Source organism: Tympanuchus pallidicinctus, unplaced genomic scaffold (genome assembly GCF_026119805.1).
Source record: "Tympanuchus pallidicinctus isolate F22 unplaced genomic scaffold, pur_lepc_1.0 scaffold5, whole genome shotgun sequence".
Classification (NCBI taxonomy): Eukaryota; Metazoa; Chordata; class Aves; order Galliformes; family Phasianidae; genus Tympanuchus; species Tympanuchus pallidicinctus.
The window spans coordinates 52,245,016-52,265,690 of NW_026294769.1; the positions used below are offsets into that span (position 1 = coordinate 52,245,016).

Sequence of the window (20,675 nt, forward strand, 5' to 3'; positions counted from 1 at the left end):
AATTAGTTGGCTTATAGTCTAGATTTTTGTAAATGAAAGTGCTTTTTTCCCTGCCTTTATTAAAACATAGACATTCAAAAACTTGAAAGCAGAATAATTTTATTTTATCTTAATTCATGGGGGTAACCCCATTTAATTTTCCATAGGATTGGCCTTTGCTGCTCTCTCTTCAGTCCATCCAGTTTTTGGTTTATATGGTTCATTCTTCCCTGTCATTATATATGCCATATTTGGAATGGGACGTCATGTTGCAACAGGTAAGTGTCTTTCTGCTCTAAACATTTTCAGAAGTATGAAACTGGAAAAAAAAGTGTTATCAATGGAAGGAATATTCTCTAAAAACTAAACAGAAATTAAATGTTTTTGTGCTTCCTTTTACAACTTTCTTCCCCCAGTTTAAGTATTTAAAAAGCCCATTAAGGATACACTGAAGGTAATTCTGTCACTGTAACTTCATATTGCACTTACACTTTTCTAAATGTCATTTACTAAGGGATTTTGGATTTTAACTCCTAAACTCTTTTTTTTTTCCCCAATTTTTAAGATTATATTATTACTCTGTAATTTTTAAGATTTTAAAATCTTAATCAATTAGAATCTGCTTCAAGATAAGATTTTAACAAAAGGTTCAGCAAAGAAGATATATGCAAACAGCAGCAAAAAAGGCTCTGTTCACAACTGCTATATAATTCTCCATATCCATCACTGAAATTCTTTTTCTACCAGCAATTTCTATAAGATTAATGGTGTTCTGTGTACATATACAGACAACAAGAATGATGTTTGTTAGCGGAGTCTGTTATGTCAGTGTGAAGATCAGTCACTTAAATAACAAATCCCTTTTTCTTGGGCCAGAAATCATCTTTTTCTTGATTACTCTTGATATAATTGATGATTGTCTGAAGGCAGTTTCTGCTGTGATATAATATCAAATGTAGAGTCCTACATAAACTGTTCTCAAGTTCAGTCTTATTAGATAAAAAATTTAAATATTAAATATTAAAAAATTTAATATTAAAATATTATAAACCCAGGTAATATATGTCATGTCATAAAAAAAAAAGAAAAAAAAAAAGTTATCCTCCAAAAGTCCCTTCATGCCTCAACATGACAGGAAAATTAACATTTCTGTCATAGGAAAGAATTTAGTACTTAAAAAATGGAAAAACTGACTAAATGAAGTAAGCAGGAAAGCCATGAAAAGTGGTAGGTGAAACAGATGTAGGAAGATTGGAAAGCCAAAAAGAGAAATTTGAAGTATGCCATGGAGAGGAAGATCAAGTGGATGCCTGAAAATTCCCTAAGTGCATCAAAATCAGTAGGCTACGAAGGAAACTGGTGGGAACGGCTTTCTGAGGAAAGTGAAACCAGTGCATTCTGTGACAAGGCCACAAGATTTTTGAGTTACCACTCCGATTTCATTTACCAAAAAGGCTCTGTAGCGAATCCTGGTACCTGCAAACCTGAACTTCACCCTTATTTTTACAGACTACTGTAAAACTACAAGATCACTGAAAGTTACGTGTAATCAATGTCTGTATGAAAGGTGTTAGTGTGACTTCTGTACAGGAAAATCCCATCTCACTAAAGTCATTGAATTCTATAGAAGTGCCAGTAAGCAAATGGCAAAAGGAAATACTTTTAATATAAGATATCAAAATGGTCAAACAGTTACTGATAAGGTTGCACAGCAAAGGTTATTAAAAAAAGTGAAGTTGCCCTTGTGATAGAAGAAAGTTCTTTTATTAATGATTAGCTAGTTGTAGGATAAGAAGCATAAAACAGGACTCAGTGGTGATTTTTCAGGATGGTGGAGTCCCTTGTGGGTGCCCAAAGAATTGTGCTGGGAAGTTTGATAAATAGGGGTATACCCAAGATGAGGGTAGAACTGTACTTATCACATCTTGCTATAGTAGAAGTATGGATAGCTCAATGAAACTCATAAGGGATCACTTTAGAAGCAAGTACAGATTAAAAGATATACCACAGCAGATGCTAAACTTCTGGAACCTGCTCCCAGAGGACACTGCAGAGGCAGAAAGTACTATCAAGTTCAAAGAGAAATTCAACACATTTGTGAATGCTAGTCCATAAAAAAAATCTAAAATACTTGCTAACATCCCTGGTGCAACAGCTACAGGATGCTGGGGATTATGTAGGGAATGGTCTGCAGAAAGTGGCCAGGCTTGTGTGCGTTGCCTAAGTAATGTCTCTGACTGTCACAGCTGGAGGCAGAATGTCGAGCTAAATGGACCGTTGGTCTGACATAGTAGGGCATTTGTTAGACTCTTAGAGCTTTCATGATATATTTGTCCTTTTAAATATTGAATTATGATCTTTCTTTATCTTTAATGAAATGTTTCATTAACCTTGCTTTGCCCTTCTGAGCAATTTTTTATTTCCTTGCCTGTCTCCATTTATTGGAGTGCAGATTATTTGTTGAGTTCTTGAATCAGCAAACTATATTGGACTAGGTCCTATGTATATAGCATGATTTAATTATCCTAGAAATTTGAATGGTGAACATTTGTGGCTATTGGGAAAAAACATTTCATCACACATATACCCAAAAACATTTATGTTAACTTCAAATCATTGTGAATTGTCATGTTGCAAACTCTTTTGTTAATGTGTCTACATGACTGTGCATTAATATAGACACAAATGCATTCAATTTGAATGCATAAATGGTATCTTACATGAAAAAATTTCAATTAAAACTACTTCAAAAATTCTTAAGAGTGTCCAAAAGGATACTTCCACTCAAAATGGTCAAGTTTTTAAAAACAGACCATTAGTGATTTGTATGGGTATAGAATCATTGGTAGCTAATCTGTGGCTTTTTTTTTTATAGGAACTTTTGCCTTAACTTCCTTAATATCTGCCAATGCAGTTGAACGTCTTGTTCCTTCCATTGGCACTAATTTCACTGCAAATAATAATTCAGGAATCTTGGGCCTGTCAGAGTTTGAAATGCAGAGAATTGGAGTTGCAGCAGCAGTTTCATTTCTTGGAGGAATCATTCAGGTAGGTAGTGAACACATATACTCTGTGTTGCTGATGCTCAGCATTTGTGACAGCTATGGCATTTGTAATATTTTTTTTTTCACTTCTCTTGGAAAAACTGACCCTGGGTCTGGTCTGATATTCATGAATGATGAAATGTGTAAGAATCTGGTGTAAGAATCTGTTGCTTCTTGGTTGAGATGTTGTAATAGTCTGTGTGCACGCTCATGAAATGTTGCAATATGAAGTAAAACCACATTCAGTCAGTTCTAATACAGTGTTCAGTCACTGTTGGTGCTCCCTTTCCTTTACCTTCAGAAACAAAACATGAATCAGCTCTCTGGTAAGTTGACATGTTCCTGAGTTTTTCTGTTGCTCTTGTCTTGAAGAGAAACACTATACAGTATTCAATAATTAAAATCATTAAGGAAAGCATCTTTACATTCTCTTCAGAGTTCGCACACCCACTGTTAAAGCATAATAAATTAGTAAAACAGATGTCTTCAAATAATTCTCCAAAGCTTATACAAATGATCAACGATCTTTTTAATTTTTTTCTCTTTTCCTATTTGACCACAAACACTGAATTTCTTTATCCATTGCCAATTGCTCAGGTCTTCAAAGAGGGCTTCTACCTTTCCTTGTTAGTATTTAAATGGAAGAAATGTTTCAGCCCTTGACATTGCAACACTTCCTGGTACCCATCCTCTGAAAGAAACATGGATCCCCATGCTTGGTGCTTTGGGTCCATCCACCATGTAAAGGATGAGCCAAAATGCCCAGAACTGGCATGTCCAGTGTCTTGGCTCTTGGCAGGAACTGGGGCATGTACTTATGCTAGTTGGTAGGAGGTATCAAGAAGTGTGTTCACTTCTGCTGTGCTGTTGCTGTTTCGATTCTCTTACTGCTTACTTAAATATGCAATATAAGGGAAAACCCAGAGGCAGCATAACAGATTAGACCTAGTTCTGATCACATCACACAGGTTGCCAAGCAGATGTGGGGTCTCCTCCTTGGAGACCTTCACAAGCCACCTGGCTTGGGCCCCCTGCTCTGCATGTCCCTGCTGGAGCTGGGGTGGGCCAGATGGCCAAGAGAGCCCTTCCAGTCTCAGCCATCCTGATGTTCTGGTGTTCTGTTTTTGTGTTTGGCTTCTGTATGTGTCTGCTTGTGCCAGTGAGTGTATCACACCACTGCATTTTGTGCAGAACACTTGTAACAGAAAAAAGTCCTTTGAGCATACACACTTGGGAGTGCAATGCTCAGAGCCTGACAATCTCTTACATCATCCCTTCTTATGTGTTAGAGGCCAAAATGCCTACAGCAGGATGCTGGTGACTGCATTTGATCTAAGTTCAAAATCCAGTGCAGAAAATTGTTCTTAGCAAAATCCCATTAGGTGTGTAAATCCACTTCCATTTTCTCTTTCATTCTGAAAAGTACCGCCTTTGCGTATGCCTTTAACTGTCCCAGGTGACTTATCTCAGCCTCTGCCCTGTTCAAGCTGGACTGCAACAAGAACTAGAAAATCCTCTGTATGAGTCTTCAGAATGTGTCTGGCAGGGAGCTGAGCCAAGTACATGGGCTTCTCTCCGAGGTCAGTAAGGCTACATTTATTACAATCCTGCTAATAAAGTTGGTGCTTGTGCTGCCACTAATGCTTCATGCAAGCAAAATGATCAGAGCATCTGCCTGGGACACAGAGAAAAGATTACAATACTTATTTTGCATATCCCAGAGGATACTCATCAGTGAAATTTGGGTGGAAGTCCAGATCAAGATTGTGAATAAATTTTGCCATCATCCTAGGTCAATTTTTGTCACCTCGATTCCAGTCTTCTGGCTAGCAGTTGCTGCAATTACCGGATAAAGAGACAGGGAAAATCTTGTTGTAATTGAGAGCTGTGACAGTGATCTGTTTCTTTTCATCAGACTAAATTAGAAGTTAATGGATAGCTTGGAATAAGATATGGCATTCTGAGATAAAAATATGATGTATTTTGGGGAAACAGATTTCCATTAAAGGCGTCCTGAATTACAAAAAATCATAGAATTGTCAGGGCATTTGGGATGATACTTCTCTGGGAAAGGAGTAGACCTTAGTTTTGGTGTCTGCCCATAAACATGTTTCTTTATACCAAAGCGCAGTGTTCTAATCACAAAATCACACACACACACAAAAAAAAAAAAAAAAAAAAAAAAGAAAAGATGAAGTGTCTCTCTCCTGAACAGCTGATTCCTTCTGAGAAAGAACAGGCTGAGACGTGAATCGATTTGGCTAGAAAAGGCGTTTGATACTGTTTTTCCAGTAGGCTGGCTAAGCGCTCTAAACACATTCCCTGAGGTTGACTTCATTTTCTTAGCCTAGGAACCAAATGATCTGAAGGAAGACCACCATGTCTTACTCTGAGTAGAGCTCAAAAAAAAAACAAAAAAAAAAGAAAGAAAAAAAAAGAAAAAACAGCAAAAACCCAGCACCTTCCATGGAGTCTGAGGGTTTTAAAGTTTGTTCTCCAAAAGTGAGTTCATGCAACAGGTAACCATTATCAGACTCAATTATTTTGGACAGAAAGTTCGAGATTACTCATTTCCAAAGAGCCTGTTACGTGATAAAAAGTTTTTACTGTCCATAAAGTTAAATTGACTACACAGTGAAAGTGGTAATTCCAACTATAATAAACTGAGTTCGTTGTCATGGAAAGTAAGTATTGAAAGTGGACAAGAACTAAAAGGACTTGAATTAATAAACATAGAGGGGTTTGGTTTTTTGCAATTACTCATTTCTCTCTGGCTCTCTATCCTCTTGTAGTTATCAGGTTCAAATTATCAAACAGCTACAAGATAAATATGATAGCTACAAGAAAAAGTTCCTTTTGCCTGATCATTCTCCCAGTCCCACGTTCAGTTTTAATACTTTTTTAGAATTTTTCTTTTGTTGTTGTTGTTGTTTGTTTGTTTGTTTTCTTAGTAATCCTGTCTTCCACCACTTCTGTTGTTTACTTGTACTATAATTTTATAAAGTTTGTTGGAAAAAGATGCATAACTGTTCAAACATCTCTGATCTTCTGTAAACAAGAATGTTGCCCCATGTTCTGAAGAAAAATCTGTAGCTCCTTTTCTGAATATCTGCAAAACTAGAAACCTCATTGTATAAAGCTGATGCAACTCAAAATACTGGACTGACCGTACATGTATTTGAAATCTGTGTATGTGTGGGGCCAGTGTGATATCAGGAAGCTTAGGATCTCCCAGAGGAGTGGAAAAGCTGTGGGTTGAAGACACCAATGTTACAGTGCTTGGGACAGAGTAGATCTCCACAGAATTACACAGTGTTCAGCATAAGGCTCATATCTCTGTAGTTTCAGCACCTAATACATTTGGTAGCTATTGACATTACTGACTGGGAATCATACTATGGACAAGCTATTACTGATTAGGTGGTCCGTCAAATATCAGAGGAACAGGAGTCTTAGCATCAGCCTTACTGGAATGTTTGCTTTCCTCATGTATTTGACCAGGGTAGTAAGCAGTGTATGAAAACATTTTCTTCAAGTCTGCTTTCATTACTAAGTTTAATGTTAGAGTCTGGTAAACCAGTGATGTGAATGAGATGGTGCAGGTGGTTCAGTGGTCCCAATGTAAGCTACATTCATCCTTCAAAGGACTTTTGCTTTCAATCCTCATTTACCTTACAGTTTATTAAAAGGAGCCCATCTCACTGCTCTGTCACCTGGAAGCTGCACATTTTCACCCTTGCTAATGCACATACCCTTGCTCTCCAGGTAGCGATGTTCATGCTGCAGCTGGGCCACACCACCTTCTTGTTAACAGAACCAGTGATCAGTGCAATGACCACAGGAGCTGCGACGCACGTTGTGACTTCACAAGTGAAGTACTTGCTGGGAATGAAAATGCCATACATATCAGGACCGCTAGGATTTTTTCATGTGAGTCCAGTAAAAGAGATGGGTTATTTCATTAGCTTAACCTTTTCTTAAATCATGGTACATTTTAAAAAAATTATATATATGTGAAGAATTTGTGAAGTATGTGTGAGAAAGAACTGATGTAATACCAAAATCTTCGTTTTACTATTTCTTTTCGTAGAAACAGATTAGGAAAACTTGATGAAGAATTAGCGAGACTGGGTCTTATTTTGAAAAGACAAGGAAACTACATTTTCAGTAGATGTGTATTACAGCATCAGTAATTCTCTTCATTATCTTTAGCAATGAGACATTCATCATCTACTAAAATATTTGTTAATTCTTCAAAAGCTTTTTCATAAATACTTCTTAATGTAAGCAGCCATCTGTTTTTTCTTTTCCTCCCTCCCTCCCTCCCTCCCTCCCTCCCTCCCTCCCTCCCTCCCTCCCTCCCTCCCTCCCTCCCTCCCTCCCTCCCTCCCTCCCTCCCTCCCTTCCTTCCTTCCTTCCTTCCTTCCTTCCTTCCTTCCTTCCTTCCTTCCTTCCTTCCTTCCTTCCTTCCTTCCTTCCTTCCTTCCTTCCTTCCTTCCTTCCAAGTAGGTTTTCCAAGGAGGCTATACTTACATATGGGCATATTAGTATCTTGTAGAATTGACAGTGTTAAGTACAACAGCCAGGAAATAATCAAAACACACATTATGAGCAATAATAAAGAACAGCAGTGATAGAAGGAAATATTTCCATGTTAGTGTGTTGATGATATCATAAATGAGGTAATACAAATGCATTGAAAGAAATCTGTTCCCTTATCCCTTGTATATTTTAATGCATATGAAAAAGTTCTTTGCCTTTCACTTCAGTTTTGAAATCAACCCTCTTTGAGCATTTTCCAGAATAAAAATCTTGATAGGTTTTTTTTAAGGTTTTCAATTGCTCTGTAGAATTGCGTAAAAACAAATAAATAAACAAAAAACCCTCTGTACAATTTAAAATAATAACAAATAAGGAAGCCTCTACATTTAGAAAGAACAATTTTACCATACATATACTTCAGAATGTTTCTGGTGTCTGTTTAGACTTGTGAATTGCTTCAAGAAACTCCAGTATTTCAGTCCCCAGCAGTGAATTTGACACTGTGTCTCTTGATATGTTTTTTGCTCCAAATTCATGAAACAAGGGAGTAGGTTTTTGCTTACTTTTTGTTTTCTTTCTTCAAACCACCTCCCACGCACAAATCCCATTGTTATGTTTTAGACAGCCTTTGGGTTGGGAAAGCAAGAATAAGGATGTTTAATAAAGTGTAACAGGAGGGTTGAAAGTAGAGCAAGCCATTGAAATGTGTTCTTTTACAGCAAGTGAGATCACAATTAAATATGTAAAAATGAGCTTTGTGTATGGAGAATGAATATATTACATCTGCATCAAGCATGTGGGATTTTTGTGTTTACACATAGCTTGTGTAATGTATTACATTTCCTTTTCCCTGTGTATGGTTTGTAAGACTGCAACTGTGCTGCACGTTGCAGAATCAGTGGAGATTTTACAAATGGCAATGGCTGGATGAAGGTGAGAAGGAAAATGATGAGGGAGGGCTGCATGTGAAATCTGATGTTCACAAGGGGCAATGAGAAAACTATCATTAAGTTTTACTGAAAACAGAAAGCCATATCTGCATTTGCCCTTTATCCTTCCACAAGTTTCTATGGAATGCAGCACTAAAAAGTGAACTCCTGCAATGTAAGAAGCCTACTTTGCAAAATTGGATCTTTTGTGGTTACGTTGCAAGTTGGTTGCAAAATCCTTGTGGTTGTGCTGCAAGTTGGACGAGAAAGTCTTCATGTTCACACTATTCCACTTCCAGTCTTTTGCCTTTCTTCTCTTATTCTTTTTCTATTCTTTCCCTGTCCAGCTCACAGTAATTGCCTACATGATTTTCCCATACAATGTGTTGTATTTCTTAAAAATAATAATAATAATAAAAAAGAAGCATTTTTTAAAATGTAACAAGGTCACCTACTCTCAGACAGAACCAGGCATTTTAACACAAGTGTTGCTTTTCTTTTTCTTATTTTATTTGCTTCAGTTTCCATACTCATTTTTAAAGCTAATCTTTTGGATTTTCACGTATGCAGTTTAAAAAAAAAAGTCAGGATTTCATTAATCTACCAGAATGCACATTCCTTCTCGAGTACAAACCATGACAGTGTGCACTATTACCATTTAATATTATGTGAAAATTGGGTGAAATTCAAAGCAGTTAATTTCCCATGAGAACAGAGACATTATGTGTGTATATATGTGAACAAAGTTACAAAGTTGCTTTTTTTTACTTATTTTCAAATTTACATCAAGTCACTCATCTAACTGCATCGCTTCAATTAAAATTCTTTGCATGAAAATAACAATAAAAATAAAGAGACAATCAACTAAATATATTACTGTATTGTAAAAATTTTGTTAGCTATATAATGACACAAAATATTCTCTAAATTGCAATATCACACTAAATTCTACTACAGATTCTAAATTACTTCAATGTGTGTGTCATTAAGATGTATAAAATACTGAATTCCTAGTGATTTTTGTGATAAAAACATCTGCAAATATTTCTTCTGAATCAGATTACAATTGTAACTTGAGTTTCAGGTGCTTATATTTAGCGCTCACACTTTTATGTTGGATGAGCACAGGAATCTAACAGACAGTATGAAATCTGAACTGAAGAGTGCAGATTGATGGCTTTAGTACACATTAACCACATGCAGGTTTTTCCTCTGAAGAAACAGTGAGTGGTCTGTGAAATGCTCTGCTTGCTTTGCTGATATCATCATGAAGTGTGTTTTTAGGGCTTCAGAGAACGATTACCAGGGAATAGTCAGTGGTAGCTCTGGAGTCTGATGTGGTAATTGATGTAATATTTACACATATTACTGCCAGATTTGGGAGTTGGACTCGATGATCTCTGGAGGTCCCTTCCAACCCCTACAATTCTGTGATTCTGTGATTCTGTGATTCTGTGATTTGTTTCAGTTTATTACAGACACTGATATTTCTGATATCTTTTTTAGAAATGCCACATTTTGGGGATATGGCTGTTTGGCTGTTTGTTGTTAGCTCTGAAGTATTGATTTTTTATTCACTGATATAGAGTACATATTGAAGGGTAGGGCTTAGAGAGAAACATCAAATAATACTGCAAGCTGTTCAAGTAAAATGTTTGTGGAAGTCCGATAAAGGTATGAAAAAACTTTAACTCAAGAGTGATGCATCCCAACAAAGAGGAAGTCAGGCAAAAATGCCAGAATGCTTGAATGGATGTACAAGAAGATCCTGGCCACACTTAACACAAAAAAGAAACCTACAGAGGATATAAGCAAGGACAGTTAACCTTGGTGGAGTACGGAGACATTGCCTGAGCAGTCAGTGATCGAGTAGGAAAGGTTAAAGCCCAGATGCAATTGAATCTGGCTAGGGAAGTCAGAGGCACCAAGAATGGCTGACACACAAGTATATTAGTGACAAAAAGAAGACTAAGGGAAATGTGGTCCCTGTGTTGAATGAAAAGGGAGACTTGGTTACTGTGAGCAGTGAAAAGGCCAAGCTACTGAATGCATTCTTTGCCTCAGTCTTTACCAGTAATTCAGGCCTTCAGAAATCCCATGTCCCCGAGGCCAGGCTGAAAGACTGGTGCATCGAATATGTAATCTTGGTGGAATAGAATCAGGTCAGAGATTATTTAAGAAAATTGGGCATTTGTAAGTCCATTCGCCTTGTTGGGAGTGCTGAGGGATCTGGCAAATGCGACTGTGAGTCCACTGTATATAATCTTGATGAATGCAAAGGGGAGAAGTGCCTGAAGGCTGGAGGAAAGCAAATGGACTGAGGCCCATGTCAGCTGCAGCTGTCCTGGCATTCTGAGATGTTATGAAAGCTCTACAAGCTTGGGCTAGATATTAATAAAAATAAAAGGAATCTTCCTTTTATTTAATTTGTAAAGAGAGATGTTCTAAAAGCTTGTGCACATTTCTTAGTAATCTTTCATTAAAATTATATTTATTCACCCTGCATTAGATCTCAGTTTTTCTAAGCAAAAAAAATTAAATTAAACAAAAAATACATAGATAGCTAAAGCTGACAGTGCTCATTAGGAAAATAAAAAATAAAAACAAAGCAAACGAACAAAAAAAAACCAACGTCACTTTGACAATTAAGAATCATTCTATTTTCTTACCACTTTATCTTTGATATAGCTCAACCTTCCCTATGTTTGTGGGTGCAGTTTGCAATGTAGTTTTTCTAGATTGCCTTCCTTTGCCCTAATTAATCACAGCTTCTGCTGGGTACCAAGCCAAGGCCTGTGCTCTCTTGACAATGCATGCTTGGAAGATTATGTGTGTGTGGATTATTTGCAAGCCACATTAAGACATAGTTCACATTGTCTGATGACAGTGGGGAAATACGTGATTAAAAATTGGGTTGATTACCATATTCATTACATAGGTATATCACGTTATTTAATAAGTTGTTTTTAAAATGTTTTTCAGGGGTTCTGATAAATGTTTGTGCTGGGTTATGCCATTCATCCTTAATCAAAAACCCACGGCCTATATTTCAATGGAGAGGACTTCCCTTTATGATAAAAACTACATTTCTTCTGTTTTTCTAACACCATTTTTAGAATTTTTTATTATATTTTCAGTTTTTCACCCCTTATAGATTATAAAGATCATCTTAGAAGTAGTAAGAGAGGAAAAATCAGGAAGCCATTAATAATATACTCATGCAAAAAAAGCATAAACTCTTCAATGAGGGACAGAATCAGAACAGGGGAAAAAATTATCATCACATTGACTGCCTTTCTGCTAGAACAGTGCTCTTTCCCAAGATAATTTATCTATCCTTTTTCCCTTCCTAATATAAATGTATGCATTTAAGCTCCAAACTGTCAAACTTTGTTAGTATTATGCATTTATTTGGAAATAGGCTCTGTGAGGCAGAGGATTATTAATATCTACTTTGATAAAATTACAAGTATGACTTTTCATTTATTGTATTGACCTTAGAATCCATAGAATCATGGAATCCTTGAAGTCGGAGGGGACCTTTAAAAACCATCTAGTCCAGCTCCTCTGCAATAAATGGAGAGACATCCACAGCTAGATCAGGTTGCTCAGAGCCTGGTCCACCCTGGTACCTGGGATCTTAGTTGTTGCTAGGAAAAAACAACATTTACTTATATTTTATTTCAAGCGTAAGTTCCCTGATTTTATTATCCTTCGTGCTGTGGTTTTAAGTGAAGTTACTTTTGAAGCAGCCTGAAACTACAGCCTAGATTTTAACTTCTTTTTTCTATACAGTTTATATTTTGGGCTATGCAAATGTTCCTAAAATCTTAATGCACAATTTAAATGTTTAAGCCTACCTTGCTTTTTCTCCACCTTGCATCTTTATAAAGCATGTGCATTACTTTCATTTTCATGCTTCTTCGTTCCTCTAAGCAGTGGACTTATTTTGCAGCTTTCAACTTAAAACTTCATGCTAGAGACAGAAACAGAGCTGAGTAGATAGCATTAGTCATTTAAATAGTCAACAGTGCCTACACACAAAGCATGACAGGCAATTAGTGTGTGCAGCAGCTGGACCCGATCAAAACATGCGTCATGGAGCACTGTTAGTGAAATGGCCATGAGCAATCAAAAGAGACACTGAATGTATCTTGCTCTGTGCAAAATATTTGGATGGACTCCCCAGAGTGCTGGAGAGGTAGCCCTGAAAAGAGCAATCATCTGGGAAGATTCCTCTTGCTTCCCATCCCAGCCTCTATTGCATCTTTCTTTCCTTTTTTTTTTTTTTCTTCCACTCTCTCCTTCTCTTCCCCTTCTTTCTGTCTCTTTAATTCTTTCCTCATACCTCACATTTGCTATTAGTGTTGGTGGATGTCACGTGCTGTAGGCACCAATAATGCATCTTTGTGCAAATTTCTCTCAATGTTTTTGTGCTTGATTCACTGAATTTAATAAAACAGGGAAGGAAAGGACATATATCAGATTTACTGGAATTTTCTTGCTTCTACAATCAATAGAAATATATAAATTATTGATGACAGATCTCTTGGAGTACTGATCCAGCTCACCCAGATAATTCAGACATTTGAAGTGTAGAAAATACCATACCATGTGACCTGGAATTACGTATTTTGTAATTTGTGAATATAATCTGTTGTTCATCTCAATCACTGCAGATTTATGCCTACGTATTTGAGAATATCAGATCGGTTCAGCTAGAGGCTTTACTTCTCTCCTTGCTGAGCATTGTGGTGCTTGTTCTTGTTAAGGAATTGAATGAGAAATTTCAGAGAAACATAAAAATTGTTCTTCCTATCGATCTAGTTTTGGTAAGTAGGAAGCCAAATATTAGACTTTTTGCTTTATAGAGTTTTTAGTGGCTCAACTAATTCCCTGAATTTTTCTATGTTTTCTGTAGTTACTCACACCTGCCACTTATTAAATGAATGGCTAATTTTCATGGCTGTATATTAAATGCAATAACAAGAAAGAGTTTGGCTGAATAATTAAGAAAGAAGTGACATATGTTCCCAATTTTTATAATATTTTTATTACTTTTTTGCATAATTACAAGAGCATGAGGTCTAGAACTATAAGAAGCTTAATGTAGGAAATGAAAAGTAACTGATATAACTCCAGGCAAGCATTGTGCTGAGTAGTTCTGACTTAGATATTGCATATTATTTATCTGCAGCAAAGTTAAATACCTAAGTTATTGCTTTCTATAAGTTTACTTACAGTTTTCCTTTCATATAGCGTAGACCAAATTGAAATTCTCTGTTGTACAGTAAATCTCAACTTTAAGGATTAAACTAGGGTAAAATAACCAGCTCTAGGACAGAGGTTTCTGTTTTGTTCTAGACCAGTAAAAGAAAATTTAACAACAATAACAAAAGGCTTATTTCAGAGTGGATCATCGTGAATACTTTTTTTGTTGTTGCTATTGAAAAAAACTGTTTACAAAAGAACCCTTTTTCTTGTATAAAATGCTGGAAAATGAGATTCTGGTCTCCGCTCTGTGATCTGTTTGTGTATTGCCCATTAAATAATACTGGATAAAACACAGAAAGCCAAGCATGATGTACTACAGCATGTTCCTGTTCTGGGATTTCTGTGGTCAGCTCACAAAAGTATGGGAAATGAGCTTGAACAACCTCAAGGCCAAACTTTCCAATCTCTCAGCAAGGTTTATACCTGCTGAAACATAAATTGAGAGGTAACCACATCTTTTTCTGCTGGGTTTTGTGCTGAAGTTGATATTGCCACTTGGGATCAGAGAGCATGAGCTGAACCACACACTCAGGCGCACCTCAGTTATGGTAACAGTTTTGAATTACTTTAAACTGCGAATGGCAGTGGTTTGAGCCATGTGCTGCACAGGGGCAGTTTGATGAAGACTGGCAGATGGCTTTTCAGATTGATTTTATTACCAGTGAGCATCTAAATTCCTCTGTCATAGTCTTTCCTCAGACATGCTTTCTAAAACTGTTATTGTGTCCAGATCATTTCTTTTGCCTCACTTCCAGATTTACTATAATTTTAGTTATAATACTTCCCTGTCTTACTGGATTAGTGTAAAGACACATGCATGAACACTGTCATATTCTCAGCTCTGGTAGTAACGTGGACTATGTGAGAACCTGAAAGCAATAGAAACATAATGTATTTTTTCTATATTGAATCAAATAGATAATTGCTACATCCATTGCCTGCTGCTGTGCCGATATGGAATACGTCTACGGGCTAGAAGTTGTGGGGCATATTCCTCAAGGGTAATATGGTTTTTATTAGTTTGTGGCTTCTCAATATGCTTAGATCTATGAACAGCTTGTGAGGAGGTCAGAGTAGTTTTTTGGAGTAAGAAATAGAAAAAATCTATCATTTTCATTCATGACCTTCTCGAATACTCTCTCACAATTCAATCTCACACTAACAAGGAGTATTGATGTAGTCTTAAAAATGCAGACTTTTTTGTACATTTTCATAGGTATCTCATTACTTTATGCAGTAAGGTAGCTACTGTATACCTGATGATGGCTAATGGATGTATGTCAGGAGGGCAATCTACTAGATTACTGCTACCTGTGTTTTGTGTAAGAGAGGACTGCAGTGAGATAAACCTGTAGATTGCACCAATGAGTTCCTCTTTACTCATTTATACAGTAATTTTAGAAAATGTGGTTTCTGAAGAGAAGGATTTAGCTATAGAAGAGCATTCTGACTATGGGCAATGATACATTTTCCTCCATGAGTTTGAAAAGAAGGAAAAAGATATTCAGTATAATTAGCTGTGAAAACAATTAGATTAGGTGTTAGGGAGAATGTTCATACTCCAAGGGCTGGTAAGGAACAGCACAGCTGTTCTATAATCTCCCTCTTGGAGATTGTGGGGTTTCCCTAAGTTTCACAGGGCAAGCTCTGAATGCATGTGTGGCAGATTGCACTTATGTAAAATAAAGGAAGTTGCTGAGGAAGAAAATTATTTTTAACTCTTTGGGTATGCTATTACAGGCTATGTGTTTCTGAGGCTGAAACAACGTTATTGTACTCCTTCTGATATGCGTTATGGGCAGTTAAATTGTACTGATACAGCTTTAATCAGAAGCTTATTTTCTGTCTAACCTCACATACCAAGATTCTTTAGTGTTGAAAAATATAAGCAGAAAGCTGGATCCCTCCCACATATCTTTAGTGCTCGCTCACCTGAGATATCTAACTGCCTTGTCAGTGGAGATCATTAGAAACTTTAGGTGTTCTGAGATCTGAGAGGACATAATTTGCTCTCAGAAGAGTCTGACATCTTTTTGAAGAGTACAGAGATAGTTTGGTGTGATTCGATTCTTAACTGCGGGGTTTTATAGCATTAGAAAATCGCCATTAGATGGAGTAAGTTTCCATACTGAATGCTGATGATGAGATGCTGAATACTAACACTGTTCCAATTAATCTAAAATTTAATAAATGTCTTAAGTATTAAACAAAATTAACCATGCATGCAAAGACTGTTTCTCTTCTATTGTCAAGAATAACAGAAGTATTGAGGCTATCTTTATTTTTTACAGGCTGCCACCACCAAAACTGCCATCCATGAATGTCCTATCTGAGGTAGTCACAGAAGCTTTTGGGGTAGCACTGGTTGGTTATGTAGCATCACTAGCTCTAGCCCAAAGCTCTGCTAAAAGGTTTAATTACACTGTGGATGATAACCAGGTAAAGTTCTTTCTCTTTACTTAAGGAGACCAGAAGGTCAGTAAGCTATAAAGCTCATTTACCATTTTGGAGAAGTGTTATGGATGAAAGCCCTGTAAGCATAAATTCTGCATAACATCCTGAGGCCTTCCAATGATTACTGTGGAACTCATATCTAGTCCAAATCAGCTCTGTAGAATATCCTATTTGGATGAGCTACACTTTTTGAGGAAATGCATCCTTCAAGGATAATCTCATAATGCTGCATTTCATGCAGACTGTAGCTAATTTAGGTGTTAATGTGTCTTCCCAGTGTTTCAAGGTGTGACAGCTTCTCTTCTGGCAGCTGAGGCCAGCTAAGATTTTAAACCAGTGATTGATTAAAAGAAAGAAATAAATTAGGTACTTACTGCCATAGGAAATATCTGATGTTATAAAATAAGATTATTCAATGAAGAAGTCTCATCTGAAATTAAGGTTTATTTATATAAAAGATGCAGGATGATTTCAGAGAGCACTGCTAAACTTGCAGCCACAGGAGCTCTCTGTTTAGAGTTCCACTCTGCAGTATGCTAGCTTAAATAAAAGTGGGATGATTTCTTCCTGCGCTACCTCACTACTGGTCATGGTGGGTAGGCAACTTCAAGGCAAGTGGGAATCCATGGAGTCAATGGTTCAAACACTGGTAAGAAACACTCCTAACTGGCAATTAATGCTGTGTGATGATAATTCTGCTCCCAACTTCCTGTTAAATGATTTGGGATAGATGACATAATGTTGTATGAAGAGCAGTTGGTTTTGCAGATGAAGACCTATCTGAACATCCCATCTAGACAGATTGGCCTTGCTACATCAGTGCGTATCTTTTGCAACTCTCGCTACCATTGGAAAATAAGGCAACAATATTCTTATCTATTCAGTTGTCTAAAAATTATTCTGAAATGAATACATTATGCCCTGATTTTCTGTTGGTGCTGAAGAGCAACGTTTTCTAAGGAGCACAGCTTAATATAAGTTATGCCTTGTGACAATGTGCTGTAGTGCCTAGAGGGCACTAAACTGAGCACAGCAACCTGTGTGTCTTATCGTACTTTTGGAAAAATTGTAACTTTTACTGCTTAACTACCAAAATGGTGGAAATTATGTGTATGTCTGCAGAGGATAATGGAGCAAAGTGAAAACCTACAAGAAAACAGAGCAGGCAGGGCAACATGGTGGCAAAGCTGCACTGCATTCACGAGCCAGGCACAGTTCTTTGCATGGTGTCATGTGTGTGTACAAGTCTATCTGAGGACTTCCATGGTGTTCCTCTCTGGTGCTGTGAAGACTGACCCACCATGATGTGTTTCCCTGGCTAGATATGACATCATATATGTATCAAGCACTTTGGCAGCACCAGTGTCTTTGTCACACTGCCCTCAGGGAATGGATAAGCTCCTCCCACTGTAGAGCTGGGATACAAGGTGGCTTCCTCGGTGCATTCTTTCTTCTTCTGTACTAGTTGTTTGTACATACTTGCATTTTGCTTGTGAAAATACATAGAATGCATTTTTAATGAAAGAGAGCGTGCAGATAGTGTTACTATCATACTTCACTTTCACTAATGCATATATGAAAAAAAATCAGTGGCTATCTTCTTCCAGTAGAGTCATAAGCCAGAAAAAACCTGGACACTGTCCAGGTTTGAGCCTTGAGCCTCTGGCCTGTTAAAAAGCAGATGTGGATCAAGATGCAGCTATTTTTGCTGAATTTTGTGTTCAAAACTCAGCAATATCATTTATTCTGTGAAAAAAATGCATCTCCTGTTTTTGGTGAATCTAGTTCAGTAGTTACTTCAAATTACTTTCAAGTTACTTCTGAGTTGTGTACTGAATTTCTGAATAAGTACTGGGAGATGTTTTATTATGTACATATGTTGTGTTTTTTTCCTAACAATTATGGCCATCCTCCATCTTGGCTAATATTTTCATTGAAGATTGCTTTGATGGCAAGAAGCATTGAAATGATGCAGCAATAGGAAAAAAAAAAAAGAAAAAAAAAGAAACTCATTCTTTTTAACAACTTTGCAGGAACTTTTGGCTCATGGCCTCAGCAACGTGATACCTTCGTTTTTCTTTTGCATACCAAGCGCGGCAGCGATGGGACGGACGGCACTGTTATATAGCACGGGCGCCAGAACACAGGTAATAGGATAGAGTGCTGTAAATGGAAGGACACTGACCATGCTGCTCTGGACACTGGAGCTTGCTCTGATTAATCCACTGCATTCCACCATCCTGCAAAATCCCTATCAATTTTAACCATCTGCATGGAATTACCACTGTTTGGCAAGTCTTAATAGAAAAACTAATGGTTCCACTTCTGCATTTTTACCTGTCTAATTTGATATAAAGTTTAAAGTCTGGGACAGTATGGAGGTGAGGGTGTTGTGTTTTCAGATTGCAGGAAACTACGCAAGAGCCCTTTCAGTTTTGTGCAAATTTGTCAGCACTGTAACAAAAGTGCCCTCTAATGGCATCTAGTGGATTTATTGGTACAGGCTAACCTAAAGTGTTGTGTTATATGTTTTTTTTTTAAATAATAATTAGTGATCCTATATGATTTTCAAAAGAAAACGAATGTAATGTTAAGAGTTGCTCCTAAAAGAAACAATGTGCTACCTTCTGTTCTGTGTCTTGGTGTATTTCTTCTGACTCTCACAATGCATTCAGACCACAAATATGGAATATAGTTTTCTCAGGATTTTTTTTGCATTCTGTTTGAAACGAAACTCAGAAGTTCCCATGGCAGTACCTCGGGAAACAGGGAATTGTAACTGAAGAAAATACTCACTGGGGTTCTGTAGTGTCGTAACCTGTCCAATCTGTGCCTGGGAGCAAGAGAAGCAGCTAACTTGATGTGAGATGGCACTGAACACTGCCTCTTTGTCCATACTGTGAAATTCAAGAGCCCATCAAGGCCATCCTATCATACAAATGCTGTATCCTCAAGAGTTTGCTGCCACTGTCCTTTTATAACTCCTGCCCTTGCCTGTATAAAGGTCATTAATTATGAAAAGAACAGTAAAGGGATGTGACTGCCAAGGAAAAGCACAGTCTGTAGGTGGTGATTCTTCCCGTCTATATCCTACAATTGTTTCTCTTGCAGACACCACAATAGTAAGAAATGATACAAGGTTTTATTTCAAAACTATGCATATTAATTACTTGCTAATTAGCCTACACACTTCTCTGAACTCTGTTAATCATAATGAATAATTTATCAAATAATCATCTTTAAAAGCATTCATATGCAAATAGTTTAGCTGCCATTTTGCTATTATCCACTTCAGTTTTTTTTAGTTAGATTCAGTGTTGTACCATGTGCCCTCACCATCACTGACATTCTCTTCTATTACCTGTTCATATCTTTCCAAATTAAAGTTTTACTGCATCATGACTTTTCTAAGACAGCCAATTAACCTGAATGCATATAGGGCATCTGAGCACTTTGGCTCAGGAACATATAGACAAAGGCCCCATTCGAAAGACATTCAAGCTATAAGATGGAAAAACAAACCACCATGGCTTGAAGTCAAAGTGGGAAGTCCATGGTAAGAATAATGAATATCTGCTAGGTTTTATCCAGAAGTTTCATAGTACAGCAGAATTTGCATCCACAAATTAGTGTGGTTGTGCACCAGCATTATGACAATACTTGAAATTATAATATTCTCTCACCTGTCTTCTTTGCCTATGTCTTAGAAAGCAATATATTCACTCCTGCCCATTCTTTTGGAGCTGTCTAGGTAGAATGAGCAACTAAGAAGAGTAACTGTCATAGATGTTTGTCAGATCACAGACAAAAGCAATGGCTTGCTTTGCATACACAAAAAGACATGACAGAAATATGCGCAGCCTGTTTTTCTCCAAAGACCAAACTTCAGATTCAGGGAAGTAATTTATTCTTCACTGCAGGAAGACAGGAATCCAGACCCTGCCATACTGTCAAGTTTTCTATTTGAGTAGTTGGACTTGGTGATCCTGAAGGTCTTTTCCAACCTGAAAGATTCTGTGAGCTGTGATATTCTTTCTGAAAAAAGAACAGAAGTGAAGAACTATTTCATCGACTGAGCAGTGTCCTTCAAGTACAATCGAAACGTTGTTTTTTATGTTTTGAACAGGCAGAGAAAGGCAAAAATTCCTTGTGACTCTGCCAGCAGATTTTGCATCCCTTTTTCTGTAAAAACCCTATTATCTCTCTTGATGGTATTTTAAAGTATGTCATGGCTCTCGTTTTCTACTCTTTCAACAACTTACTTGTTTTTATTTTTAACAACTTGTCTCTTAAAATGAAACAATTATTTTAGTGTGGAAAATTTTTATCAATATAAAAATAAACTGAGCATCTGTGTACTTACCATCAAAACCTTCTGTGAATCTGGACTGTATCTTAGCACTTATTCAATTGTCCCTAGCAGGGATTTGTTGAGGTGTTGATGGTTAAGTTG

The 20,675-nt window shown here is 37.1% G+C and overlaps 1 protein-coding gene across 1 annotated transcript in view; it reads left to right on the forward strand.

Annotated features, from left to right (window-relative positions):
- Window positions 1-20,675, forward strand: part of SLC26A7 (solute carrier family 26 member 7) — a 63,842-nt gene that overhangs the window by 19,803 nt on the left and 23,364 nt on the right. The window contains exons 2-8 of the mRNA XM_052703391.1: window positions 147-257; window positions 2,855-3,027; window positions 6,789-6,953; window positions 13,174-13,326; window positions 14,687-14,769; window positions 16,060-16,207; window positions 18,256-18,369. Coding sequence (XP_052559351.1) covers window positions 147-257; window positions 2,855-3,027; window positions 6,789-6,953; window positions 13,174-13,326; window positions 14,687-14,769; window positions 16,060-16,207; window positions 18,256-18,369 — 947 coding nt within the window. The remainder of the gene's footprint in view (window positions 1-146; window positions 258-2,854; window positions 3,028-6,788; window positions 6,954-13,173; window positions 13,327-14,686; window positions 14,770-16,059; window positions 16,208-18,255; window positions 18,370-20,675) is intronic.